The sequence below is a fragment of the Conger conger genome, chromosome 5 (assembly GCF_963514075.1).
Source record: "Conger conger chromosome 5, fConCon1.1, whole genome shotgun sequence".
NCBI lineage: Eukaryota > Metazoa > Chordata > Actinopteri > Anguilliformes > Congridae > Conger > Conger conger.
The window spans coordinates 41,857,959-41,881,713 of NC_083764.1; the positions used below are offsets into that span (position 1 = coordinate 41,857,959).

Sequence of the window (23,755 nt, forward strand, 5' to 3'; positions counted from 1 at the left end):
TTATATACGGCAATCCTACTAACCCTGCCCTTGGAGTGGCGGGCCAAGTATGCCGCTCCCACGCCAGCCAAGTACCGGGACGCAAACCCCAGTCCTCGGTGTGCAACTGCATCGGACTGATAACTGCATGAAGGTCCAATAACCGGACTATTTGAATGAATTATAAATGCATTGCATAGTAGAGTATGTTTTGCACATAAATATAGTTGGATATTTTAGCTGTGCAAAAATTCTACAGCAAAAATTCTCATTAGCAAGGTTATACGAAAATGAATCACCACCCACGTGACACGTCTCGGCCAATCAGAATGCATATTTGCCCTAAGTGGTCAGTTATTTTTCAGTGCCGTGGTATAAAAGTACTGTATTTAACTAATACAATCATTCAGCGTGTGTGACAGAAGACAGAAACCAGAATCAGAGCTAGTTCAGCTTTGTTATGCAATATAAAAAATTGCATTCATAAGGAGGTCATTAATCATTTAAAACAGAGAGTGTTGCTTGGGAGCTTCTTTGAGAAAGAAAAAGAAAAAAGGCTTCATGCCTTTCATACCCAGCAATTCATTTTTGTCCACGTCAGTCTCTGCTCTTTACCTCAAGAATTATAGAGTATATTCAGCTATGCTGAAACCAACACTACAATGGACAATAAAACATTATATACAGTTTATCCAATACAGATTACACTATAGTGTTTTTCTAATAAAGCAAACCAGTCCTTTAGGCATGTAAATGGGGGTGGGGTTTACCATAAATCTACTTTGACGGACAGAATTGTAAAGCCAAATGGAGAGTTCCATTGAAAAATCCATTCTTGTAGCTTTCTGTAGACACTTTAAGTCAGAGCTGGATATACCCAATGTGGGTAGTCCAGCTGCAAATAGTGTCCCAGACCCACATTGCCTGTGTCAAGAATATGCATAGGGAAAAGCTCAAGCTTATACCGGGCTGTAATGGAACCATTTATGTTGTCATAGATGCCAGTCGAGATGAATAATAGACCTCATACTGTAGTCTACATATGCATACACATGCAGAATTCATTTGAGAGGAGATCTGAGATATGGAGGAATGTATACTGCGGGACAAGAGTAAAATGCCAATGGTAAAAGAACATCCCCAGGTTAGCACTCAACATATAGTAAACATGGTGCATAGACTGTAGAAAAGTGTGTACCAGGAGTCTGTGACTTCACCAATTAATGCTCCATGGGCTTGGGAAAAGTGTTTTCCTGTTTTGGGCACCGCCATGTTGTACAAATTGGAATCAGGGACCCAGTAGAGAAAAGTGGGGCCCTTATATGAGCATGGATCCATTGAACATGCTTGACACTTTTCTATTGTACAAAATGGTTTAGGAACCATCCACTATCAGTTCCTGAACCAGTTCCTGTTTCTTTGCCCATCAAAGTCCAAACAGAAATCCATGGAGGCTGCCAGGTTTGACTAGGGGGTTGTTTGGCACCAGAGCATACAAACTGGGGCTGTTTTTGGCACCAGAGAATGCGCATTGGGTACATAAATGGGAAGGAATTAATAGGATTTTTTTTAATCTTCTTTGCGACTCAGAAAAAAGGTCCCCGGAGAGTTCAGTTAATTAGTTCAGTCTGAAGAAATTTTAGAATTTAAAAGTACTATCCAAAATAGCATAAATTTGAAGTAAAGTTGTAGTAGGGTAAAGTTGTAGTTTACTTCAATGCAGAAATTTGCTTTGTGGCACTAGAAGTTTAATAACCTGCAATACCTCCAGTAACCACTGGAGTTTGCCAGCTTCTGCAAGACATCAATCCCTAGTCCCCTCGGGTGGTGTGATGTGCATTCAAAGAAGAATCTACTGCCCTCAAGCTGAGGGATGACTGAAATGGCAGGAAAGAAAACCTCTTTGGACAAGGTTTGACAATACAATACTTTTCAAGAGAAGCATCTGCATCTGGGTCCCTCTGGTGATCAGTATTAGTAAAGACACTACTTGTATTATTTACACCACACAAAGACTGCCAGGAGAAGGGTAAACATAATCAGGATATTTCAACTGAAAATGAGACATAGAGTAAATGACAAAATTTATTTGATAAGTTCTTATAAAGGGGTGCATTAGTCCTGAGTGTCATTTTTGGACACATTTCAGAGCCTTTTGGCCATTTTTATTCTTTTTAGTTTAAATTCCAAAGGACATAATGTGGCATTCAGCAAGTTTAGCGCTAAAGTGCTAGGTAAGGTGATGTAATGTTTTTTTTAACAGCCTTAATGTATTCAGCAGAGTGGTGACATTCAAATATGACATTTGACCAAATGGGAGTGACTGAGCTGAATCTGGATTTAAGGTTGAAACACTAATTGATTGACACTCATTTTCCTGTATGCCAGAGTACATGGTTGCCCAAGGTGACAAAAGACTGTCCGATGTTTCAAATTTAGATGTGGAGAACATTTATATCTCTGCAGAGATATGTATAGCTGTAATTAACTTTCATGAAATATTGGTGTCTCATAAGCATGACATCATGACATGAAAATCAATCAATCAAGCATGTGTCCATGGATATAAATGGTGCAATAATAACAGGTCCTGAAAGAAAGAAATATGAAACTTCAGTAGCTAACTTACAGTCAACCCACTCCCTATCTGCCCCATTCTAAATATACAAATTCAGAAAATGAAGCTGGGAAAGTTTAATTAATTACTTAATAAATGTTTTTATTTATTTGACAATTCAAACAAGCTTCCATAGGACTGCGTCATGATAGCAGATAGTAATCCAAAATTGTTGAGGATAAGAACACAAGAAAGTCAACTGGCTTATTTCCATTGTGGTCCTCTAACACCCAAACACAGACATGATGAACAATGATAAAGACACCCAAGACAATACAATTAATTTGAAATAGATTGATATATCAGGACACTAGACTAGTTAGGGAGAGAATTCTGTGTTAAATTTGGACCATGCAGGACCATGCAGACTACATTAATGAGATTAATTATTACTTCAAGGGAAATAGAATTCTCAATATCTGCTCATGGTCAGCGAAGAGATATTACAATTTTGAAAGAAAAATGCAATTGCGTTCACATCTGATTCTGAGATAACAGAAGACATTTTTGAATTCTTGATTAATATAACCCTGGTCTAACAGACCAATAATTTCATAAATTCTGCAGCTTGGGACATACATCAATGATGAGCCAGCAAATCCATAATAGAATTAATATATTTGTCCTGTCTACTCTTATAGATGCTGTTATGTAGTAAGGAGTTTTAATTATTTTCAGAATGGCACCCCCTGGTGGGAATATTTGGTGCACATCATTGTGAGCTGCAGGCCACAGAATGTGCCAGAAAAGAGAAGCTACATGTATCCCTGAGTGCTCAGTGGTGTGTAGGTTCCGAAGGACACCCTTCTCTCTGAGCGGGCTGCACACGCCTCACGGCCATCGCTGATGACCCAGATGGCTGGCATGGTGTTGGTTCCCTCCATCACCACCTTGATCTGCTCTGCCCGGGCCAGCTCTTCCAGCTCTGGACTGGTCTCCGGACACCAGTCCGCACTGAACTTGTCTTTGGATTGCAACAGATCAACCTGTTCCTCCTCTGGCTGCATCCCAAAGATCCAGTCTACAGTGAGAGAGAGTAAGAGAGAGAAAGAGAGAGGGAAAGAGAGTGAGAGGGAGTGATTTACCATTTTACCATTATTGTGACTGCATGTTGCCATGTTCTTCTGTTTTGTTTATTTTGTTTGTTGCTTGTTTGTAAGCTTTGGCAATACAACTGTAACATCTACTAATTGGTCAAACCAATTGATCATTTTATTACATTTGCATTGATTTCAGAACCATGATTTCTACTGATATATTTGTAATTCCTGGCATTAAATTTATGTAAATTGCATTCTGTATGTATTATTCATGTTTGCCACATTGCTTACCATTCAGATTTTTGAAGAATAAACCATTAAAACTCACCATATGATTAAACCTGAACATACCATACCATGTCTCTCTCTCTCCCTCTCTCTCTCTCTCTCTCTCTCTCTGTCTCTGTCTCACACTTTCTCACACTTTCTCACACACACACACACACACACACACATACAAGGATACCGTGCTTAAATACACATTCCTAATCATCTCCCACAAAGAGGACACCTCACACTCACTCAGCACTAGCTAGGGTGTCGGACCCCCAAGCAGCCTACCTGCCAGGTCATGAAGTAGGTCTTTGATGAGGTGGCCGATGATGGCGTACAGTACTCCCAGCACAATGAAGGTGGCCATGAGCAGGTACAGGGAATGCTTGGGTAGGTGGATGGAATCCCGGGAGGGGGGTCTGTAATCCTTGAAAAATACTTCATCCTCCATTGTGTCTGCACAGCCTCCTCTCCTGTTCCTTACGGTGAATGTGAAAGTATTCCACCCATGCCTCTTGTGTGCTCACACAAGGGTTCTCCTGAAGTGAAGCTGTGCAGGCGTACGACAGGAGAGACCAGCTTAAGCATGGCAGTAGCACAGATTGGCTAGGTCATTGTCCTGAGCTGGATTTATTGCTTAGGAACTATCGCCCACAGGCTCCAGGCGGTATGACTTTTTGCAGATCATTTTTATCACTATTTTTAATGGGCAAACATGTTGTCAAAATTATCTTTCTTGTTCATTGTGATTTTGCTGATCTCAAGACTCCTTAGTCCTTGGAAAGGTGCAAGATGTTCTGGATTTTTATGTTAATTAGCACTAATCTCTCAATAATTATTACTTAATTAATTCATCATTCATCTGATTTCTCAAATAGGTAGAAGTGCCAAGGAAGATTTGTATCAATAGGGCTTAATTAGTGATAGGCCAAGGCAATCTGTGGACAAAGATATTGGCAGCAAAAGGGTGAAAAATTTGGTTGATAATGACATACTACACTTTTTGAAGAAATACAATAGGCAGATTACTTCTAGGCAAAAGGGGTGTTGGCCAAACACACGTGAAAGTGTGATTGGGGTAGTTGTTGTTTGGTTCAAGTGGAAAATATTAGCTTGTTTTATGTTTTAAATGTATGTTTGCTTGACAAGTAAAATGTTCTTATTGTTGGGGAGACATTGTCTCAGGTGGTAAGAGCAGTTGTCGAGCAGTTCAATCCTGCCCTGGGTGTGTCGAAGTGTCTCTGAGCAAGACACCTAACCCCTGAATTCTCCTGATGAGCTGGTTGGTGCCTTGCATGGCAGCCAATCACTGTTGGTGTGTGAGCGTTTGTATGAATGGGTGAATGAGAAGCATCATGTTACTACCTACCACTATCCCACATCTACCATATGTACATTATATAGCCACATGTAGGCTAGCATTGACATACAGTACTGTTTTAGGCAGGTGTGAAGAAATGCTGTAAAATAAGAATTCTTTCAAAAATAGAAATGTTAATTGTTTATTTTTTATCAATTAACAAAATGCATGAACAGAAGAAGTCAATGAACAGAAGAAAAATCTAAATCAAATCAATATCAATCACTTCCCCCCACCTGTTACTGTCCCCCTATCTCTCTGTCCCCACCTCCCTTTTCTTGCACTCTACTCAAAATAAAATATTTTGAGAATGTATTTATATGCTCAGCCTATAGTCAAATGTGTCTTCCTCAGAAATATTGACTCAAATGAGAGATTCCATGGAAGTCTTCCAAAGGAAGTGTAGGCATCATAAAATATTTTTATGATGAGTTTGCATGTTTTCAGAATTAGAAACTATTATGCATTTGATTTACTGTACCTTTACCGTGAAAAGGACACTGACATTACTGTATTTCCTGTAGTATGTGGATTTATTAAGTGCAGAGAAGGCGAGGTTCCCCCCCAGGCTTGTTTTGCCGGGGAGATTTAAGGGGTTAAAGTACATTTTTGAGTCCACGGTAGGTTAACTCCACAGATCGATCTAGCTGAAGTCATGTACTGTTATTACATTAGATAAATACTCAAACAATGTGGTGTGACAACTGCCTTATATAATTTATATTATTGTCCTTCATTCTGCCAGATGTCATCACAGATCCTTTTGTCCATGACCAGTGCCTCCAGATTAACTCAGGTGTTAATCATGGGTTGGAATAAAATGGATTAGTAAGATTCAGTGCAGGCAGATAGGTTAAATAATATGTTTATTCAGGAGACACTATTTGTTTTACAAGCACTCACATATATTTTTGAAATACATTTTACAACAAGACTAATATCCGGTAGTTTAATACATAGCTTTGTTGACTGCCACTGTAGAATTATATGAGCCTGGTACGGGTAACACACATGCTTACATAAAATGATTTTTATTTCAACTTGGAATTTCAGCCACAGTATGAGCTGTCATGAAACAGGTAAGAGCTGTCAGGGAACAGGTGTTTCATAAAAAAGCTCTGAAGCTGTATTAACTGAGGTCTAGCCATATTTACACATGGCCCTGTAAAAAATAAGAAACAATACAATAATTTATTTAGCAAGTTCTTTAAAAATGTTATCAGATTTAAAAAAATCCACATACTATCAAATTGAAAATCTTGTGAACCCAGTTGACTATTCCCTTTGGCTGTGTAATGCACATATTAATGTATTTTTAACAATTTGGTGTTGTAGAGAGATTTAGGTGGTGCATAATGCTGATGAGTTTAAGTTTAAGTGTTTGTTCTTCAGGTCCATTCTCGTCCCTGTGTGACTGTGCTATGGAGATACTTGGCCAGGAAGCAGGAGTATAGAGCTACCCTGCTGGGCACCTGGACTCTCTTCTTCCATTTTAATTTCCTCTCCAGATTTGTCTGTCATCCCCTCTTCCCATTTTCTTTCTTCCTCTCCACAGGGGCCACATTCATCATCCTCTTCATCATCTTGGGGCCCAAGAACCCAGTCTGTATGTATGGACAGGCAAACAGAGACGAAAGAGAGAAGAATAGAGGGAGAGACAAAAAGTGATTTGGACTGTAGTAGTGTATTCCCACTTGCTTACTCTTTCATAATCCACACAGATACATAGTGTACATAGTACATAGTTTGACTGTGTGTATTTAATATGGCCATGTCCGCATATTCTAAGCCGTTAATCGCTGCTATTTGTTATTGAAAACTTAAGACATATGAAGGTGAAAGTGTTCTATCCAGTAAGAAGAGGCTTATTTAATCCACTTACAGTACTCAGTGTACAGTAGTGAATGCCAGATTGTCGTGGACATGCCAGATATGAATAGGCATAAGTGCTATTCTTTGTCTGATCTGAGGATTACAAAATCATGTGATAACAATGGGTTAGCAAGTTGAACATGTCTGAGACAGCTTACAACACAATGGACACCATGAGGGGCTCTGTGAGAGCAAGACACATTACCACAATGTACAGGGTCACCAGGAGGGGTGCCAGGACAGTGAAAGACACATTACCATAAATTACAGGGGCACCATGATGGGCACCAGGACAGTGAAAGACACATTACCACAATGTACAGGGTCACCAGGAGGGGTGCCAGGACAGTGAAAGACACATTACCATAAATTACAGGGGCACCATGATGGGCACCAGGACAGTGAAAGACACATTACCACAATGTACAGGGGCACCATGATGGGCACCAGGACAGTGAAAGCTGCACAGGGTTACCAGGAGGGGCCCTGGCGAAGGAGTGAGGAACACATGAAACACACCAAACTGTGCAGGGCCAACATGAGGGGCACAATGAGAGGGACAGTGCAGCCATGTTACCACACTACACAAAGCAACCGTGCAAGGCCCAGGAGAGGGAGTGTGGAAGACATTACCACACTATACAGGGCCACCATGAGGGGCACCAGGAGAGTGAAATACACATTACCAAACTGCACAAGACCACAGTGAAGGGCCCGAGTCTGGCTGTGGGCATGTTACCTGCCAGGTCATGGAACAGGTCTTTGATCAGGTGACCCACAATGGCATAGGTGGCCACAACAATGAGGACCACGCCCACCAGGACGTAGAGCATGTAACGGGGCAGGTTGATGGCATCTCTTGGTGGGGGGCTGTATTCCAGGAAGAACGCCATGTCGCCTTCTTCCTCAGGAACCTGCAGAAGCCGCCTTGGGCCGTAGGTCAACCTGGAGCGGTTCCACAACACTCCCCACCCCATAGCATGCTGGGATTGCACAGCAGAGGGGTCCATGATGTGATGGTTCTTGAGCCTGCTGCTCACCCACCGAAAAGAAAGACACATATGGTGCACAACAAGAGCTGAGTATATGTCACTCAGTCTGTGTGGCCTCCCAGAAGGGTGTGGGGGGGGGCAGGCAACCACACAGGTGGGGTGCACAAGACAAACCTTTTCATCAAGCAATCCATTTTTTTGTTGTTTCATTTTTAGCAGATTTACGTAATCCTTTTTCTTTAGGAAGATCAATATGGAGATAAGCAGTAGAGGACTGACCTTTCCCTTTGCTATTTTATAAAATGGTACAGTACACTCAGAAAATGGATAGGATATCTAACTTTGAGAATTACATTCCTCCTAGGACTGTATTGTTATTATGCATGCATAATACACATCCTTGTACATTTCCTGGAAGCAGAACATGATGTGTGAGCAGAACAGATACAGGCCAACAGGGAGGGATAATGGGATTTGCGGCATGTTACTGACCCTCACTGCGCCAGGATTTGCAACTGGGAGAGAGGGACACTGAGTACTACACAAAGAAGCTTATGGTCTTATTTGTCCTTCAGTCATCATCTTCTAGTCCCACACTATCCTTGATGCTTAAACCATATCCACTTTGCCCCCTTGTGGTTGAGTCTTTGACATCTCAAATAACTGTTGTGTTCATATTTATAGAATACAAAAAGCTGCGATGTAATAAACAGTGATGCAAGATTGTTAAGAAGACACAAGAAAAGTAGCATGCTTATCAGCCTCTTATTTGCAAAGCAGGACAATAACTGGCTGACATATTTCTGGTTTGGTGGAAATATATGTTTGTTTTGCAAATCATTCGATACATATTTATGGAACCAAATATCCCACCTGGTTATGAAGCTACAACTGTTTTCTTACTAACGTTGAAGTTCTGACTAACGTCGTAATCTGTTCAGCCATTTTTGAGAGAACCATATTTTTGCCAGGACGATACCTAAGCGAATGTCTCCTTGAACTGCTTCTTGCAGACTGAATAAGCAGAATCAATAAGCAGACATGCGTGAACATGCAACTTGCTATAGCTAAACCTGTAACATTAATTGCACTGGCTAACAGGGCTCTGGTTAATCTAATTTTTAAATACATTTCCATTTTAAATGTGATGCAGGTTCGTTAGAAAGCATTAGTGTGAGTAATCCTTTTTGGAGAGCTTTTGGGACACTTTAGGCATGCTTCATAAAAACTTGCTCTCATATATGTGAATAAAACACATGTGAAGGTTTCTTTACATTTTGTATCAAATCTCTTTTAATAGAAAATAAATGTTTTCTGAGCATACATGTGTCTGGACAAAAAGATATGTAGATGTTTGTATTTGGAGAGATTTGGGGACACTTGTGGACTTTAAATGCCTGTCGATATCTTTACCAAATGTCGTAAACAAGCTGAGATCAAGTTTGTGCACAAATATAAAGTAGTTCTGGGTTGGTACTTAACTTAGAAATAGAGATATTCAATAAAACAAGGCGTTTTGTAATTTTTTTTTGTTTTTTATTTTATTTTAGTGTACTTTTGTGTATGCTCTATGTACATACTCTGACATAATTTAGTTCTGTCTCAAATTCCTGAATGGTACAAGCCTCTTCTTTAATTTAAGTCTTAAACCGTGTGTGCAGTAAATCATTTTTGAGATATTGACACTTTTATCAGACAAAATAGGTGGAAATTGCCCTATGGGGGGCAAAGTGGAAAGGGTTAAATGAGAACCTGGAAAAAGCTGAAGAAGGTGCACTGATAAGCAAAGGAGATTGTTTCTCTCATGTTGTGAGAATTTCAACAAGATCGGACCCATCCGTAATGAAGTTTGATTGCACTAATTATAAAAAGCACTCCAACTCTGTCTGTGGAAACCTGCCTCAGCAATATGGATATGAAATAACCTAAGTATTATATTCAAATGAATTCAGTCACTGAAGCATGTTAAGAACCATTACAAAACTACACAATAGCTAAAAATGACAGAAGATTACAAAAACTATAGAGTTGAACGCTAGGATTTCCCCATGAGCCTTTGTAGAGACTCATGGGTTAGGGATTTAGCACCCTACCCCACACCCCTCAAACAAAGTACAGTAAATTTAGCATCTGTATAATTAGCAAGTGTTATAACATTACAGCCTTGTAGCAACCCCAGCTACCATTTTCCCAAATAACTTAAATTCAGTAGGCTCTGTAGTGTGTGATCTATAATCTCAATTCATCGTTATGTTACAGAAAAGTAATGGAATCCAAAACAATTACATATAGGTACCAGGCCTGTATTGGAGAGAACATTTATAGTTATGCTGCTTATAAGACTTGATATCATTGCAATTATAACTTTCTTACTTACCTTTGATTGAAGAATTCCTGTGCAAAATGACCCTCCAAGTTATCCACTAGAAATGTTCATTTTCAAAGAATCCATTTTGATTTGTAAATGATCCACTCAAAACTAACAACAAGTGGGCAATAGTATCAGATGCCTGAGATTCCATGGCATTAGGTTAATATGTGACTACTGATATTACCACATTTACGGATGGTGAGGGTATTGAAGGCCAAGTAATTGGTCACCACTAGAGGTAACCACAACATGAAACAAAAATCAGGAATGATTTTAGCTCAGAAATATTAAACAGGATTATCCTCAAGTTTTGGACATTCATCGATCCTGAGGAGCTGGACAATAATAAAGGACCAGAACACAATGGTGGTGATGAGGTTGGCACACACAATGCCCATCATTACAGGGTGCAGCATCCTGCCACCAGCTGACACCAGCCTCTCTGTGCCCAGCTTAGTTGCAGCAGAGCTTCCGCCTTCGGCTATCTGTTGGTGAGACTGTTTCCCCTCCCTCCCCCATCACTCCATCACTATTTCTCTAATTCTCTACCCCTCCACATAGTTAATCCCACAGTCTGAAGTGTGACTCACACAGTACACTGTGGGATTCTGTGTAGCGAGCCATAGATAAACATGTACATTTGCCTACCTGGGAGTGCTGATGAGGACAAAACCATTACAAAAATGCATTACCTTCAGCACTCTAGCCACTCCACACTCAGAAACGGCAGGGAGCACTCTGGTTAAATCCGTGGATTTTTCTCAGCCGTCGCCACCATTTCTCCTTTGTGGCCTGAATATATTGTGCTATTTCCAGTCTCTGTATTGTCTGGTCCCCAACTGGAGAGTTGCCCAGTGAATGGAATAGAAAAAGGCTTAAAATGAGTGTGGCCCAGGAACCAGCAGGGATGGGAGAACAGCTGTATCCAAAGAGACAGAAAATCATTATGTGAGCTCTGTCTTTCACATCCATGTGTATGATTTAAGCCCCACCCAACACTCTAATGCTACAGATTGGCTAAAAAAGAAAAAAAGCTCTGGACAGAGATTAACAGGGAATCGTGCCTCAGTGGAAAATCACCACTTTCAGCTCTGGTACAATGCAAACATTTAATGGACCAGAATGTTTTTCCATTTGAAAACAGATAATACAGATGGCTGCATTTTAAATGGAGCTTAAGAGCTTTTGCCATAAACATAATTGCTAAAGAAACCTCAGCAAGACAATGGGTATGCTGAAAGAATAGAGAAGGGTACAGTACCTGGAGCTTCTGTTCCACTGGCATCAGAGAGGTGTTAGAAAGAATGGTGGAGGGTGGGGGGGGGGGGCAGTCAAATAAATGGAAGGTAGAGAGAACTGCACCGGCTGTCAAAATGATGATCACAAGACCACTACAAGCTACCTAAGCTGATTCTGGGTTTCTCTGTGGTTGTTTGCATTACAATGCAAGTCTAGGCTGGGTTGACGGAGGCTTTGGGTTCTGGATCCCCTACCCTAAGGAAGGCTTCAGTGAGCATGAAGATCCAGTAGACGATGGTCATGGTGGTATTTACACTGACAATGCCAATCATGATAGGGTGCAGCATGCTGTCGGACTATCCTCTGTCTTTGGCTCTGTGAGAGAGCGGGGAACTCCCTCTCCGTTTCTCTGCTGGTAAGGCTTTCTCTTTCCGCACTGCCCTTCAGTTGTGAGCTCTTAATTCTCTACCCCTCCCTAAAGGAAATCCTTCAGGCTATCGGCCTCCTTAATCTGCCGACAGTCCTATGATGCAACATGGAATGCCTGCAACGGATCGTTCAGAACTGTTCAGTTGGCACATAGTGGTAATATGTCTGTTTACATTTCAAGCCATTTACTCATGAAAAAGCCCCTCCAACCAAAGCAATCAGCACAGCACAAGGCACACTATCCATGAAGAAGACTATATCAGGTATTCTTGATGTATTCTCTCCCCCCTGGTTGTTAGAGGAAGCATTAATAAATGCTGTGTTTATGTGGATTAAGCTCACAGAGATCCTCCTCTGCCTCTGCTGTGTGGCAGACTGATCGAAGTACAGTGCCCTCCATAATGTTTAGGACAAAGACACATCACTTATTTATTTGCCTCTGTCCCACAAAATTTGAGATTTGTAATTTAAAAAATCATATGTGCACATTGTCAGATTCTAATAAAGGGCATCATGGTTTCACCATGTGGAGATTACAGCAGTTTACACATAGTCCCCCTATTTCAGGGAACCATAACATTTGGGACCCAGCAATGCTATGTAAATGAGAGCAGTCATGTTCCATAACCTTTGCATTCCATGACTTCCTGATGTCTGTGACCTATCAATATCATCAGAGTCTGGATATCTTATTTTCAAGTTGTCCTACAAGCAATACTAAAACTTTTTGCATTTGAATGAATCTTTTATGGGAATTGGGGGGTGGGACTACATTCAGCTGTAAATTATGCTGATACAGGATGGAACACATTTGTTGCTTAAATGGCTTTAAGTCATCATGGTCGAAGGTATAAAATCAATCCAGATATGCTGTAGACACAAAAAGAAGTATTTCTCCTGAATATTTTTTCCATTGAGTTCAACAGGAACATTTGTCAGAAGAAACAATTATTTCCGTATCTGCTGTACGCAAAGACTAAAGGCAGATGAGAGGCAGGAGTTCTCTGTGGTGCACATCTGCAAAACAAATTGACAACAAAATAAGTCAAGGATAAAAACCGGGAGCCAGGTACCTAATATTGAAGCTGACAAGACAGCATTCAGCACCCCTTTGGACATTTTGAATTCAATGGAGTACCCTTTTGGCTCAAGAAACTAGTTAACTCACTACTCAATTCACTGTTCAGTCTAGTGGTAAATGCACACTTAGATATACCAGTAGACTGAACTGACTGTAAGGGCACATTTATTTGATCACCAATTCACAAGCTAATTGCAAAATTGTCTTTTCTTTTAAAAAGTCGACATAAAATAAACATTTCTTTGAAAAACAGTGGACAACCACAAAAACAAGGCCTTTTCCAAGTCAGAATTCTTTGGGACATCAGAAATATCAGTTCTTTCTCACACAGAACTTCCTTGTTTTGGCATTTGTGAGCTGGCAAAGCAAACATTTATTTATTTTATACTATGTTAATATGTTCGTTTTGGCACCTATATTGTTGTATTAAGATATAATGCTTCACAGTTTAGTGAACTGATTTTTTGGTTTTAAACAATAATTATTCAGCTTTTGTAAAAACACTGCATACATGTCTATTGAGGTGTGCCACCTTCCGCTACTCAGGTCATGCTGCTGCCAGACCCTTCATCCCCATCTGCTCCAGGCGGTATGTCAAGCAATGGACCAGCCAGCATTGAAAATATTGCATTGCAAATTTTCCCCTTATTTCTGCACAAAACAGATTTTACATTTGCATTAAAATTGTCTCTTTATCTCTCTCCATTCACTTTGGTTACGGTACTTCCTGCAGTCTGTATTTGGACTACATACAATGACATATTTAAAAATTACACACAGATACACAATGCAACATTATTAATTAGCTTTTAACACAATTCAGATAATCTTTTGTAATTTTCTAAATGTATCATTCTCAGAAAAGTATGAGCTCCTCCTCGAATTAGCATGACTGATCCTCTTAAATATAATCCTCAGCCTAATCACAGGTCACAGACACAAAACTAAATCTACACTTTAATCAGCATGGTGGAAAATCTCAAGGTAACACTGGCCATGACCATAATGTTTCAAAAGCTTGTGCTCATCAAATTTAATGCATTTTAAACAGTAGAAAGAATGCACTTGGTCCAGTCCTCCACCAAGGTGCAACATTCTTCCCTCATATTAATGTGCACAGAAAATGTCTTGGAAATCCAGTCATTCATTTTCAAGATATGTTTGGCCTGATGACGGTGTTAGAGGAAAGGTCATGGGATCACCATCACCAAATTTCTTTGTCTTGGGAAAGGAAAAGTGCACAGCAAATCCATGTCACCAAAGTCAATAGGTTTCTTTCTCTTGGGAATGTGAATGTAAACGGCAAATCTGGCCATTACATTTCCAGATATGTCTGTCACAGTTGGACAGTGTATGGATGGAGAGTGTCTGCATTCTCCCGAATCGACTAGGAGACTAGGACACTCCAATAAGCTTTGTGGGGCAAGCATCATTTGGCATTACAAATTGGGGAGAAAAAGCACTGGAGACAATCCTATATTGAGATTAATACATAATAAATAAAATAACCGAAAAATATATCTAGTTATCTAAAAGTGATTGGTTGAAGGTTGGAGACAATCCTCCCCAGAGGAGAGTGTGAAGGTTATTTTTGGTACACTGTCTAAATATAGGCGGATGTTAAATAACAAGGGCCCCTTCTCATAGTATATTACAGTTCCAGTGCGTATCACAATAATCGCTGCATGCTGTGCACTGTGCAGATAGTGAGTACAATGAGAGACTACTCTGAGGAGGATCTGGCTGCAGTGTCAGCTCAGTGCCAGAAGTCCTCTGTGGGGCATTTCTGCTATAAGACAGGATATGGTGCATTTTCTATTTCTTTTTCATCTGGATTTATGGCTTGGTCACCTGCATAGGAATATACTGCCACCGACAGGTCAGGAAGAGTATTGGAAGAAAATATGCACTGCTCAGTCCAATGTATACAGGACTAGAAAGTTTGATTGAAGCATTCATGAAATGGGACTATTACCTTTCAAATGGTAGATTAATCATTGTATTCACCAACTCTGCTTGATTGTGAATGCACTGGCCACCGTGTTCTGCTTGTCGTAATACTGTTGGAGGCCAAACTAACTATCAAATTGAGGGGACGTGGCTTGTGACCACCTCTATGGCCTCCTTCCAGCTAGCTTTATGGCAAGGAGTCAAAGATTATTGCCCACAACTGCATTAGAGGTAGAGACAGCTCTAACATTCTGATAAACTGTTCTGAAAACATGGAACCTTATTTTCATAAACGTGGATATGCTACTATCTTTCTTCCCTGCAATGTTTAAATGACATTACAAAAGTAGTAAATAATGAAACCCCCCCCCCCTTTTTTTTTTTTACTAAATAATTAATATAACTGCTACTGTCAAGTACAAGTACAGACAAGTAAGCTATGGCTATAGTTAAAGAATCAAACACATTGTTAAGCACAGGCCTATATGCAGTGCAGTCCATAAGTATTTAGACAGTCGCAATTGTGTAGTTTTGCCTCAGTTTTCTTCATTATGGTGAACTCTTCAGTCATCAGCTGTAGAGATCTTGACAAATATTTAATTTTGAGTTTAATTTTACATTTGTACATTTTTTGAACTGCCCCTTTGAAAGTGTGTATTGTGTATATCCATTGGTATCTTCAAAAAGTTATAAATCCAGGTGAACAGAGTGAGCGAGAGTGGCGGCCATTTTAGGAGTCGTAATCTGCTGCAATAACCAACATAACCGCGGTGGTAGTACCGGCCCGGCTTTGTGGTGTTCAGTCGGTGGCCTTGGAAACGGGGCGGCCTGTAGCGTAGTGATTAAGGCAAATGACTGGCACACACAAGGTTGGTGGTTCTAATCCCGGTATAGCCACAATAAGATCCGCACAGCCGCTGGGCCCTTGAGCAAGGCCCTTAACCCTGCATTGCTCCAGGGGAGGATTGTCTCCTGCGCAGTCTAATCAACTGTACGTCGCTCTGGATAAGAGCATCTGCCAAATGCCAATAATGTAATGTAATGTAATGAACAAGAGGCACTTGTTCACTAACTTAAACAATGAAAATCATATTACTTTTATTAATAACACGTTTACATATTTAGGCTATGCCTTAGTTACATACGTAGTTGCTAAAAGCCAAATGATCAAATGTCTGGAATAATGTATTTTATGGGATGTAAGGTATGTTATTCCAAACATAGCTTACATTAAAATAATTGTCCAGCAAATGTTGGATACTTCTGCTGAAAGTCGTTATGATTGCAGTAACAATCACATTAAAAAGTCAGCAAATTTAGCAAAAGTTGCAGGGCATCTACTAAAGTGTGGCAGAGTAGATAGAATTCCATGGTGAGCGATGATGTTTGCATGCGTCGCCAGAGTGAATGCTTTTTATCCTCCCACCTTCCTAACCCTCCCCTCTGTTGTCTCACTCACCTACTTCTGCAGCTCATAACACTGCACACAGCCTCTATTGGCTTATCCTGCTAATGCTCAGGTTCAGTGTACTTGACCAGTCTGAAGTGGCCTGCGATGCAATGGGAGTGTCGATTGTGGCTGGCATCTGAGTGTCACCCAGATGTGAACTGTAAAGTATAGTAAAGTGAAGTAAACCAACACAAGCTTTGCATTTTCCAAACCTGCAGAGGACATTGCACTGATGAGCCAGGTTTAAGAGTGAGTTTATGCATTCTAGGCTTATATCTTGCGAAACTGGAAAATTCAGGTGATAAAATGTTTTAATAAAAAGTAAAACAGTGCATTGTGGGAGGCAATGTACATTCTGTATTCCCCAATGGCAGCTCTAGTATGTTTATCATCTTGAGGTCATGGGAGACCTCAGAGCATGCCCCAGCACGTGTTGAAGAGCCGGGCCATGTCCTCCATCTCCTGCTCGCTGGGCTGCTGCAGGTAGAAGGGCTTGAGGAGGGACACGATGGCGTGGCAGGCGTCTCGCGCTCACTTGTATACAGTAACGGCCCACGCCGAACAGAGCACTGACGGTGCGGTATTCAACGTTGGTCATTCGAGGTTACTCTAATCCCACGCGAACTGTACTTCATTAACTGAAGGGTTAACCGCACTTCCAGAAGTTTGCTGAGCCACCGATGAAGACACACTTGATAAGAATGCATTATCTCTAGTTCGGCTGCTGCTGAAAGCGGCTCAGTTCTGCTGCTGCTGAAAGTAGTCACAGAAGAGCGACCTCACTTCCTCTGCTTCCGGGTCGTCCGCAGACGAGGGCAGGGCGTCGCTGGGCTGCGGGGAGTCCGCCTGGCTCACCGCCTCCAGCCACTCCTCCACGAAGGTGTCCCCGTGCACCTCGCAGACGTTGTGCAGGATGCAGCAGGCCAGGACCATGGTGGGCACCAGGTCCAGACTGCAGTCGTTGCGCTTGTGCAGGCACTGCCAGCGGGCCTTCAGGCGCAGGAAGGCGTTCTCGATGACGCTGCGTGCCCGGCTCAACCGGTAGTTGTAGGCGCGCTGGCGGGGCGTCAGCCGGTCCGACTCCGGGTAGCACTTGAGCAGCCAGCTCTGCAGCGGGTAGGCGGCGTCCCCCAGCAGGAGGTATTTCAGCGGTCGACCCATGAAGCTCCGGGGTGGCTTGGGGGAGAGGCCGCCCTCGCTCGCCGAGGCCCAGATGGTGGAGTTCTGCAGGATGGCCGTGTCCTCCGTGCTCCCCGGGAAGCCGGCACAGACGTCCCAGAACTGGCCGAGCCCGTTCACCACGCCCTGCAGCACCACCGAGAGCCAGCCGGCGCTGTTCCAGTAGTCGGCCGTGTTGTTGGAGGGCGCGATGATGGCGACATGCAGGCTGTCGATGGCACCCACGCAGTGCGGGAAGCCCCAGCGCGTGTTGAAGAGCCGGGCTGTGTCCTCCATCTCCTGCTCGCTGGGCTGCTGCAGGTAGAGGGGCTTGAGGAGGGACACAATGGCGTGGCAGACATCTCGCACACACTTGCACACGGTGGAGCGCCCCACGCCAAACAGAGCGCTGATGGTGCGGTATTCGACGTTGGTGGCTAGCCGCCACAGCGCCACGGCTACGCGCTTCTCCAGGGGCAGCGCCAGCCGGAAGTGGGTGTCCTGCCTCGTCAGTCGGGGCTTTAGCTTGTTGCACAAGAAAAAGAAGGTGTCCTTGCTCATGCGGAACTTCTCCAGCCAATCGCGGGGCTGGAACTCCTTCATCACCACCCGTTCCCACCAATCCGTGCTCTCTATGTTTGTCCAGGCTCGCGTACGGTAATTACAGGTGCATCTTGTGCTGCGTGCTATTAGCATCTGGAGGAGAGGGAGAAAGAGAAAAACTGACTGAACAATCAACAATTTATGAGACAGTGGAAAGTAAACAAAATAAAGCTCACATTGTGTTTCCTGTGCAAGTCATTTTATATAACTTGATTTACTGTTCATCTATAGGTGGCCAAGTTATAGGAGCAATTCCACCATAATGTCAACCTGAGCATGAAAAATAAACTTACTTCCAAAGTAAACATTATGTCCCAAACAGTCGATTGAGACCATTCTGAAATCTGATAAAATGCAGGCTAACAACAGGAAAATGCTAAAAAATTGATTTATTAGTCCATTAACATTATGAAAACATTCAAAACAATTTCAGATGGTTTTCTCAATGTCAAAACAGATATTCATAACCATTTCAAATGTGTTATAAAAAAATTTGATTGAAAGTAGTTAAACAATGTGCATTTCAGACATGTCACATCCATAACACTGGCATATTAAAAATAATAGAAAAAATAATAATCATAAAAGAAATGCCTTCAAAATTGCTCTTTTTTTAGTTTAGAAAAAATGTAGTCTCCCCAAAATACCTGTCTTCTTGCATCACATCCATAATAATTTGTCACAATATTTATGGCTTCAGAAAATATTATTTTGGCCCTTCCCCTCAACCAAGTGGGTGCTATGATAATATGCATGAACTTTTTTTTAAATCATGCAAGAATAATTTTTCTGAAGGATTGTTTGTAATTTTGTGTCCAAATATCACATTCATAACGCTGGAATTGCCCATAGGATATTGCCATTGCTCATTTAGCTTGCCTTTATGATCATTAGCAGTAGTTACTGTGAAGCTATGCCAGACTACCAAATGAGCCCAAAAGACACGTGCTGGATTCGAATTTTATTTAACGACACGAAATTATGTTCTGTCGGTGCTATACTTGGTTATGGTTTGCATTTCTACTTCAACAAAATGCAATTCATTCTGAACACTTCCACGTGCAAACACTTACGACGACGAAACTTCAGCTGTGCTGAACTGCCAGGAAAATGAAGAGCATCAATAGACTCTTAAGTGCAGGGACTGAACCCGAACAATTTGAAGAACACTTTTACTAACACGTAGGCCAGGGGTGTCCAATCTTATCCAGAAAGGGCCGGTGTGTGTGCAGGTTGTTGTTTTAGCACAGGACTAAGACAGCTGATTCTACTCATCAAGGTCTTGATTAAAGACCACGATTAGTTCATTCGTATAATCAGGTGTGTTACTGCTGGGTTACAACAAAAACCTGCACCCACGCCGGCCCTTTCTGGATAAGATTGGACACCCCTGACGTAGGAGTTTGATTGGCAAGACGTCACCAAAGTGGTGAACCCAGACATAAATTTTTAGTGGCCCAGTATTTTCTAGTTGTTCTCAAATAATAAATTAAAAGATTAGCACTCGTAGTGAAATTATTTGGTACTGGTACTATTTGGTATTTGGTTTCTTTTTCAAGTAAAGACATTTTTATTCATTCACTATTGTACATTCACGCATGTATTTACAGTTTGGTATTCATTGTTCCTCGGGTTGGTTAAATTAAGAGATTGTCAACCTTGGGGTGAAGGCTACTCGAAAAGCAAAGACCGTTACCAGAATACGTAACTGAACAGGCTATAAATGTACTTAGACTAACAGCGTTAGCGTTATGTTATCAAAAACGTTCACCATTAGCATCCTCCTTTGTCTTTGGAAAAAATACTGCCTGTGTCGGATTCGCCTCTGGATTTCATTCCTTCTTTGCACGTCTGCGTTGTTTATGTCCTTTCTGCGCTTCATGAGTGTATACATGAGCAAGAACATTAGAGGTTGCAGAGCTTCTTCTCCGGCCATTTTAGAAGCACAAATGCAGACTTGGGCGATAAACAAAATGTTCAAATCAATAAGCTGGCGTTTTCAATTGAGTGTGAAGCTATTCTTCGCAAGACGCGAAATGTACTGATCGAAGCAACAACAAAGACAACGACTTCCGGTCACCTAACAGGTGGAAACTTCAAAATAAAAGGATGTTTTGTATACGTTTGTTTGTATCGAGATAGATGGATATTTTTCTATATCTATATCGATATCGATATCAAATCTAAAATTTCATAGAAAACCTTGATAGATCAACTTTTGTGATGAACTGGCTGTTCTGGAGTGAGGAGAAGGCGGAGTTGATGAGTGGGATGGGGTAGCAGTTTTTGAGGGTAATGTTGTTGAGGCCTTGGTAGTCAGTACATGGTCGGAAGGACCTCCTCCAGGAAAAAGAAGCTGGCTGGTGAAGAAGAGGGTGGGATGAGGCCTGCGGCTAATGACTCACTCATGTATTTCTCCATGGCTTGGTTTCCCAACACCACGGGAACATGAGGAGACTTCTATCACATTAAGGAGGCTCCCATCAGAACCCCCTTGTTAACTGAAGGGCGTTTTCTTTTACTGGAAAACAGGCTACGGTATGTCCAGGACAGGCACAGTACAAGCACAGCTGCTCAGTGAAACGCTGCTATCTTTTCTGTGTATATAATCCAGGTCGGTTGACTTGAGTCGGTTCGGGGGAGGAGGAGCTGGAGAGGGTTCGATTGACAGAGGAGAGACGGGTTGGTGGAGAGAGAAGAGACAGGTTGCTGGAAGTGGATAGGTTGCGTGGTGCCTGCTGTTCAGACTGCCTCTCCCGGAGTCGTGAACCCACCCTGATGGCCAAGGCAGATTACAAGTGGCGAGTACATCTTTAATAGCCTCAGGAAGCCCATACACAAATATATCATACTGTCCCATGTGATTCCAGCCTGTAGAGGCTACCAGAGTCAGAAACTGGAGAAAGTGGAGAAGTCAGATACGGATTTGTCCTCTTGACGCGGGCCCAGTAGCTGATGAGCCATGGCGCGCCCCACAGCTGCGCGATCAAAGACTTTCTTCATCTCAGATGCAAATGGAGCTAAGTTGTCGCATTCACGAGCATCAAAGCCCCAGAAGGCGGTTCCCCATTCACAAGCCTTCCTGGCCAACAGGTCGATCACATATGTGACTTTGGAGAGTTCAGTGGGAAAGGTTGAAGAGGGTGGAGGTGGAAAATCAGGGAGCGTTAGGACAGGAGATTGGACTAAAATGGCAGGGGTAAGTGTGAGGAACAGGTAAACGAGGCACAGGTGAAATGATTGAGTGAAATAATGAATAACCAGACTACGGAAGGCAAGGGCGGACACAGAACATGGACATGAGACACAAAACGAACAGCCGAACAGACCATAGTGCAGTTTAGTTTCCTGCTTTCCTTTCATAGCAAGCCAGTGCTTGTGAGTGTCTTGTTTTTATTACTTTCGAAGAACAAATCTGATCCAAAGGCTCATATTGTTTGATAATATTTTAAATGAAAGACAATATGGAAACACTTTTGACATGCTGTAGAAAGAAAACATGGAAATGTGTATCATAAACTTGTATTCTGATAATGAACTTTGTAATGACTAGGAATTACACTGTGTTTTCTTTTAGTTTTGGTAAATGGTTGGCATTTATATAGCATCTTTATCTAAAGCACTGTACAATTGATGCTTCTCATTCACCCATTCATACACACACTCACACACCAATGGCGATTGGCTGCCATGCAAGGCACCGACCAGCTCGTCAGGAGCATTTGGGGGTTAGGTGTCATGCTCAGGGACACTTCGACACAGCCCGGGCAGACAATTGAACCAGCAACCCTCCAACTGCCAGATGACTGCTCTTACAGCCTGAGCCATGTCGCCCCCGTAGGTTGGCCTCCTAATTGATGGAAGAGCGGGTGACCCCAAACTGAAATGGGTTATGGTGACAGTCAGACCTACTGCTTAGGGGAAAAAAGTTTAAAGTTTGCCGCACGTCGTTCCTAGGTACCGGTCAGTGACTCAGAGGGAAGTGGCCACACGTAGTAGGACACTGACTTAATAGCCTATTGGGTTTTCTTTTTTTTCTTTCATATCCATCAGACCTAATGAATTAAACTCTGTGCGAAAGCACCAAGCAAACACGAGTGAACAATTGGGCTGGCCCTGGTGAGGATAGGCGGGTCATCTTCCAACCAAGGTGAGTCACCTGTGGAAATGGTCCCGTGGCCTTTTGTTTTTCCTTTTTTTCATTAGGTGCACAGCACATACCTGAGGTTAGGAATCATGATAATTAAGTCTAATTAGGGGCATTATGGTTCGGCCAGCAGACTATAGGCTTAATTTGATTAATATGGTCTTCAGTACAGAGGGATTAATAACAGTACTGGCCCTCTCAGCTCTTTGGCTGCGAATGGAGAGGCTGTTATGTCTAGAAGTAGTTATAGAGTTTAATAGTTCTTGGCTGTCAAAGACTGAAATCACACACCAATTTGCATACAACATTGCATCATAACATGTTTTGGTACAGAGTGACAGCCCATCAACTGTATATTTTGAAACCCAAATTTAAAGACTACAGTTTTGTTTAAAAAATAGCAGTACAACATCAGTAACCTGATGAACCACTGTTAGTAGTAGTGATATTTCTGCATGGCAAATAATTTACTTGCAGATGTTGTAGTGTAATAGAAAAACAACAGACCCAACTGTCATGACATGCACGCTGCTTAATTAATTGCCTCATTCATTCAAAGGGGCATGTTCAAAATAATAGCAGTGTGGAGTTTAATTCAATAATTCATTCATTCTGTGAAAAAAGGTGCCATTAATTGTCCTTAAAGGGAAGCAAATGTTTCATACATTGTTATAAAATATATTTCCTTAAATGATGCTCAGCTAAAATGATCTCAAATGCTTTCAAATGGCAACAAAAACCTGATACACGTAGAAGAAAACGAGCTACTCCTGTTAAAACGGATTGAAGAATAGTCAGAATTACAAATATTCAGCCATTCATCAGCTCCAGAAATATCAAAGATCATCGACAATTACCTGCAAGTGCTGTTACAGCAAGAAGCCCCCTGTAAAGAAAAAACGTCACGTGCAGAATTAGTTAAAATTTGCCAAGGAACACATTGATTGGCCCAAAGAGATATAGCGTAGCATTCTGTGGACTGACGAGAGTAAAATTGTTCTTTTCAGGTCTAGTTTTTGTTATTGTTTAACCAGCCACTGTGGTCTGGTGGATGGAAAAACTCACCACTTCAAAAATTTTACCAGACCAGACCTTTGTTTCAGCAGGAAAATCTCTAGCAGCCTTATACGCCACTAGCCAGTAATATCCTCCACTTATCATTAAGAGTCTGTTCCTTTTTTTAACCTCGCTTCA

The 23,755-nt window shown here is 41.8% G+C and overlaps 2 protein-coding genes across 6 annotated transcripts; both read right to left on the reverse strand.

Moving 5' to 3' along the window:
* Positions 1-6,118: 6,118 nt before the first annotated feature.
* On the reverse strand, positions 6,119-11,825 carry LOC133129635 (uncharacterized). Of its 3 annotated transcripts, XM_061243856.1 has the most exons (4): positions 11,766-11,825; positions 11,197-11,423; positions 7,881-8,173; positions 6,119-6,873 (listed from the first exon to the last, which is right to left on the reverse strand). In XM_061243856.1, the coding sequence occupies exons 3-4, from the start codon at positions 8,149-8,151 to the stop codon at positions 6,689-6,691; spliced, it is 456 nt and encodes a 151-aa protein (XP_061099840.1). In that variant the 5' UTR covers positions 8,152-8,173; positions 11,197-11,423; positions 11,766-11,825; the 3' UTR covers positions 6,119-6,688. The 3 variants fall into 3 exon arrangements, with proteins under 3 accessions (XP_061099840.1, XP_061099842.1, XP_061099839.1); XM_061243858.1 differs by lacking the exons at positions 11,197-11,423; positions 11,766-11,825 and adding an exon at positions 10,511-10,641; XM_061243855.1 differs by lacking the exons at positions 11,197-11,423; positions 11,766-11,825 and having other exon boundaries at positions 7,881-9,175.
* Positions 11,826-16,946: 5,121 nt separating this feature from the next.
* Positions 16,947-20,471, reverse strand: LOC133129242 (uncharacterized). Of its 3 annotated transcripts, none has more exons than XM_061243194.1 (2): positions 20,186-20,471; positions 16,947-18,507 (listed from the first exon to the last, which is right to left on the reverse strand). In XM_061243194.1, the coding sequence occupies exons 1-2, from the start codon at positions 20,348-20,350 to the stop codon at positions 17,392-17,394; spliced, it is 1,281 nt and encodes a 426-aa protein (XP_061099178.1). In that variant the 5' UTR covers positions 20,351-20,471; the 3' UTR covers positions 16,947-17,391. The 3 variants fall into 3 exon arrangements, with proteins under 3 accessions (XP_061099178.1, XP_061099181.1, XP_061099180.1); XM_061243197.1 differs by lacking the exon at positions 20,186-20,471 and adding an exon at positions 19,488-19,685; XM_061243196.1 differs by lacking the exon at positions 20,186-20,471 and adding an exon at positions 19,062-19,406.
* Positions 20,472-23,755: the final 3,284 nt, after the last annotated feature.

Coding starts and splice junctions, on each gene's coding strand:
- LOC133129635 (XM_061243855.1), bottom strand. CDS start 8,343: ATGAAACAACAAAAAAATGGATTGCTTGATGAAAAGGTTTGTCTTGTG. Junction 6,874..7,880: donor CCTGTTCCATGACCTGGCAG/GTAACATGCCCA, acceptor CCATACATACAG/ACTGGGTTCTTGGGCCCCAA.
- LOC133129242 (XM_061243194.1), bottom strand. CDS start 20,350: ATGGCCGGAGAAGAAGCTCTGCAACCTCTAATGTTCTTGCTCATGTAT. Junction 18,508..20,185: donor GACAAAGGAGGATGCTAATG/GTGAACGTTTTT, acceptor CCTCTCCTCCAG/ATGCTAATAGCACGCAGCAC.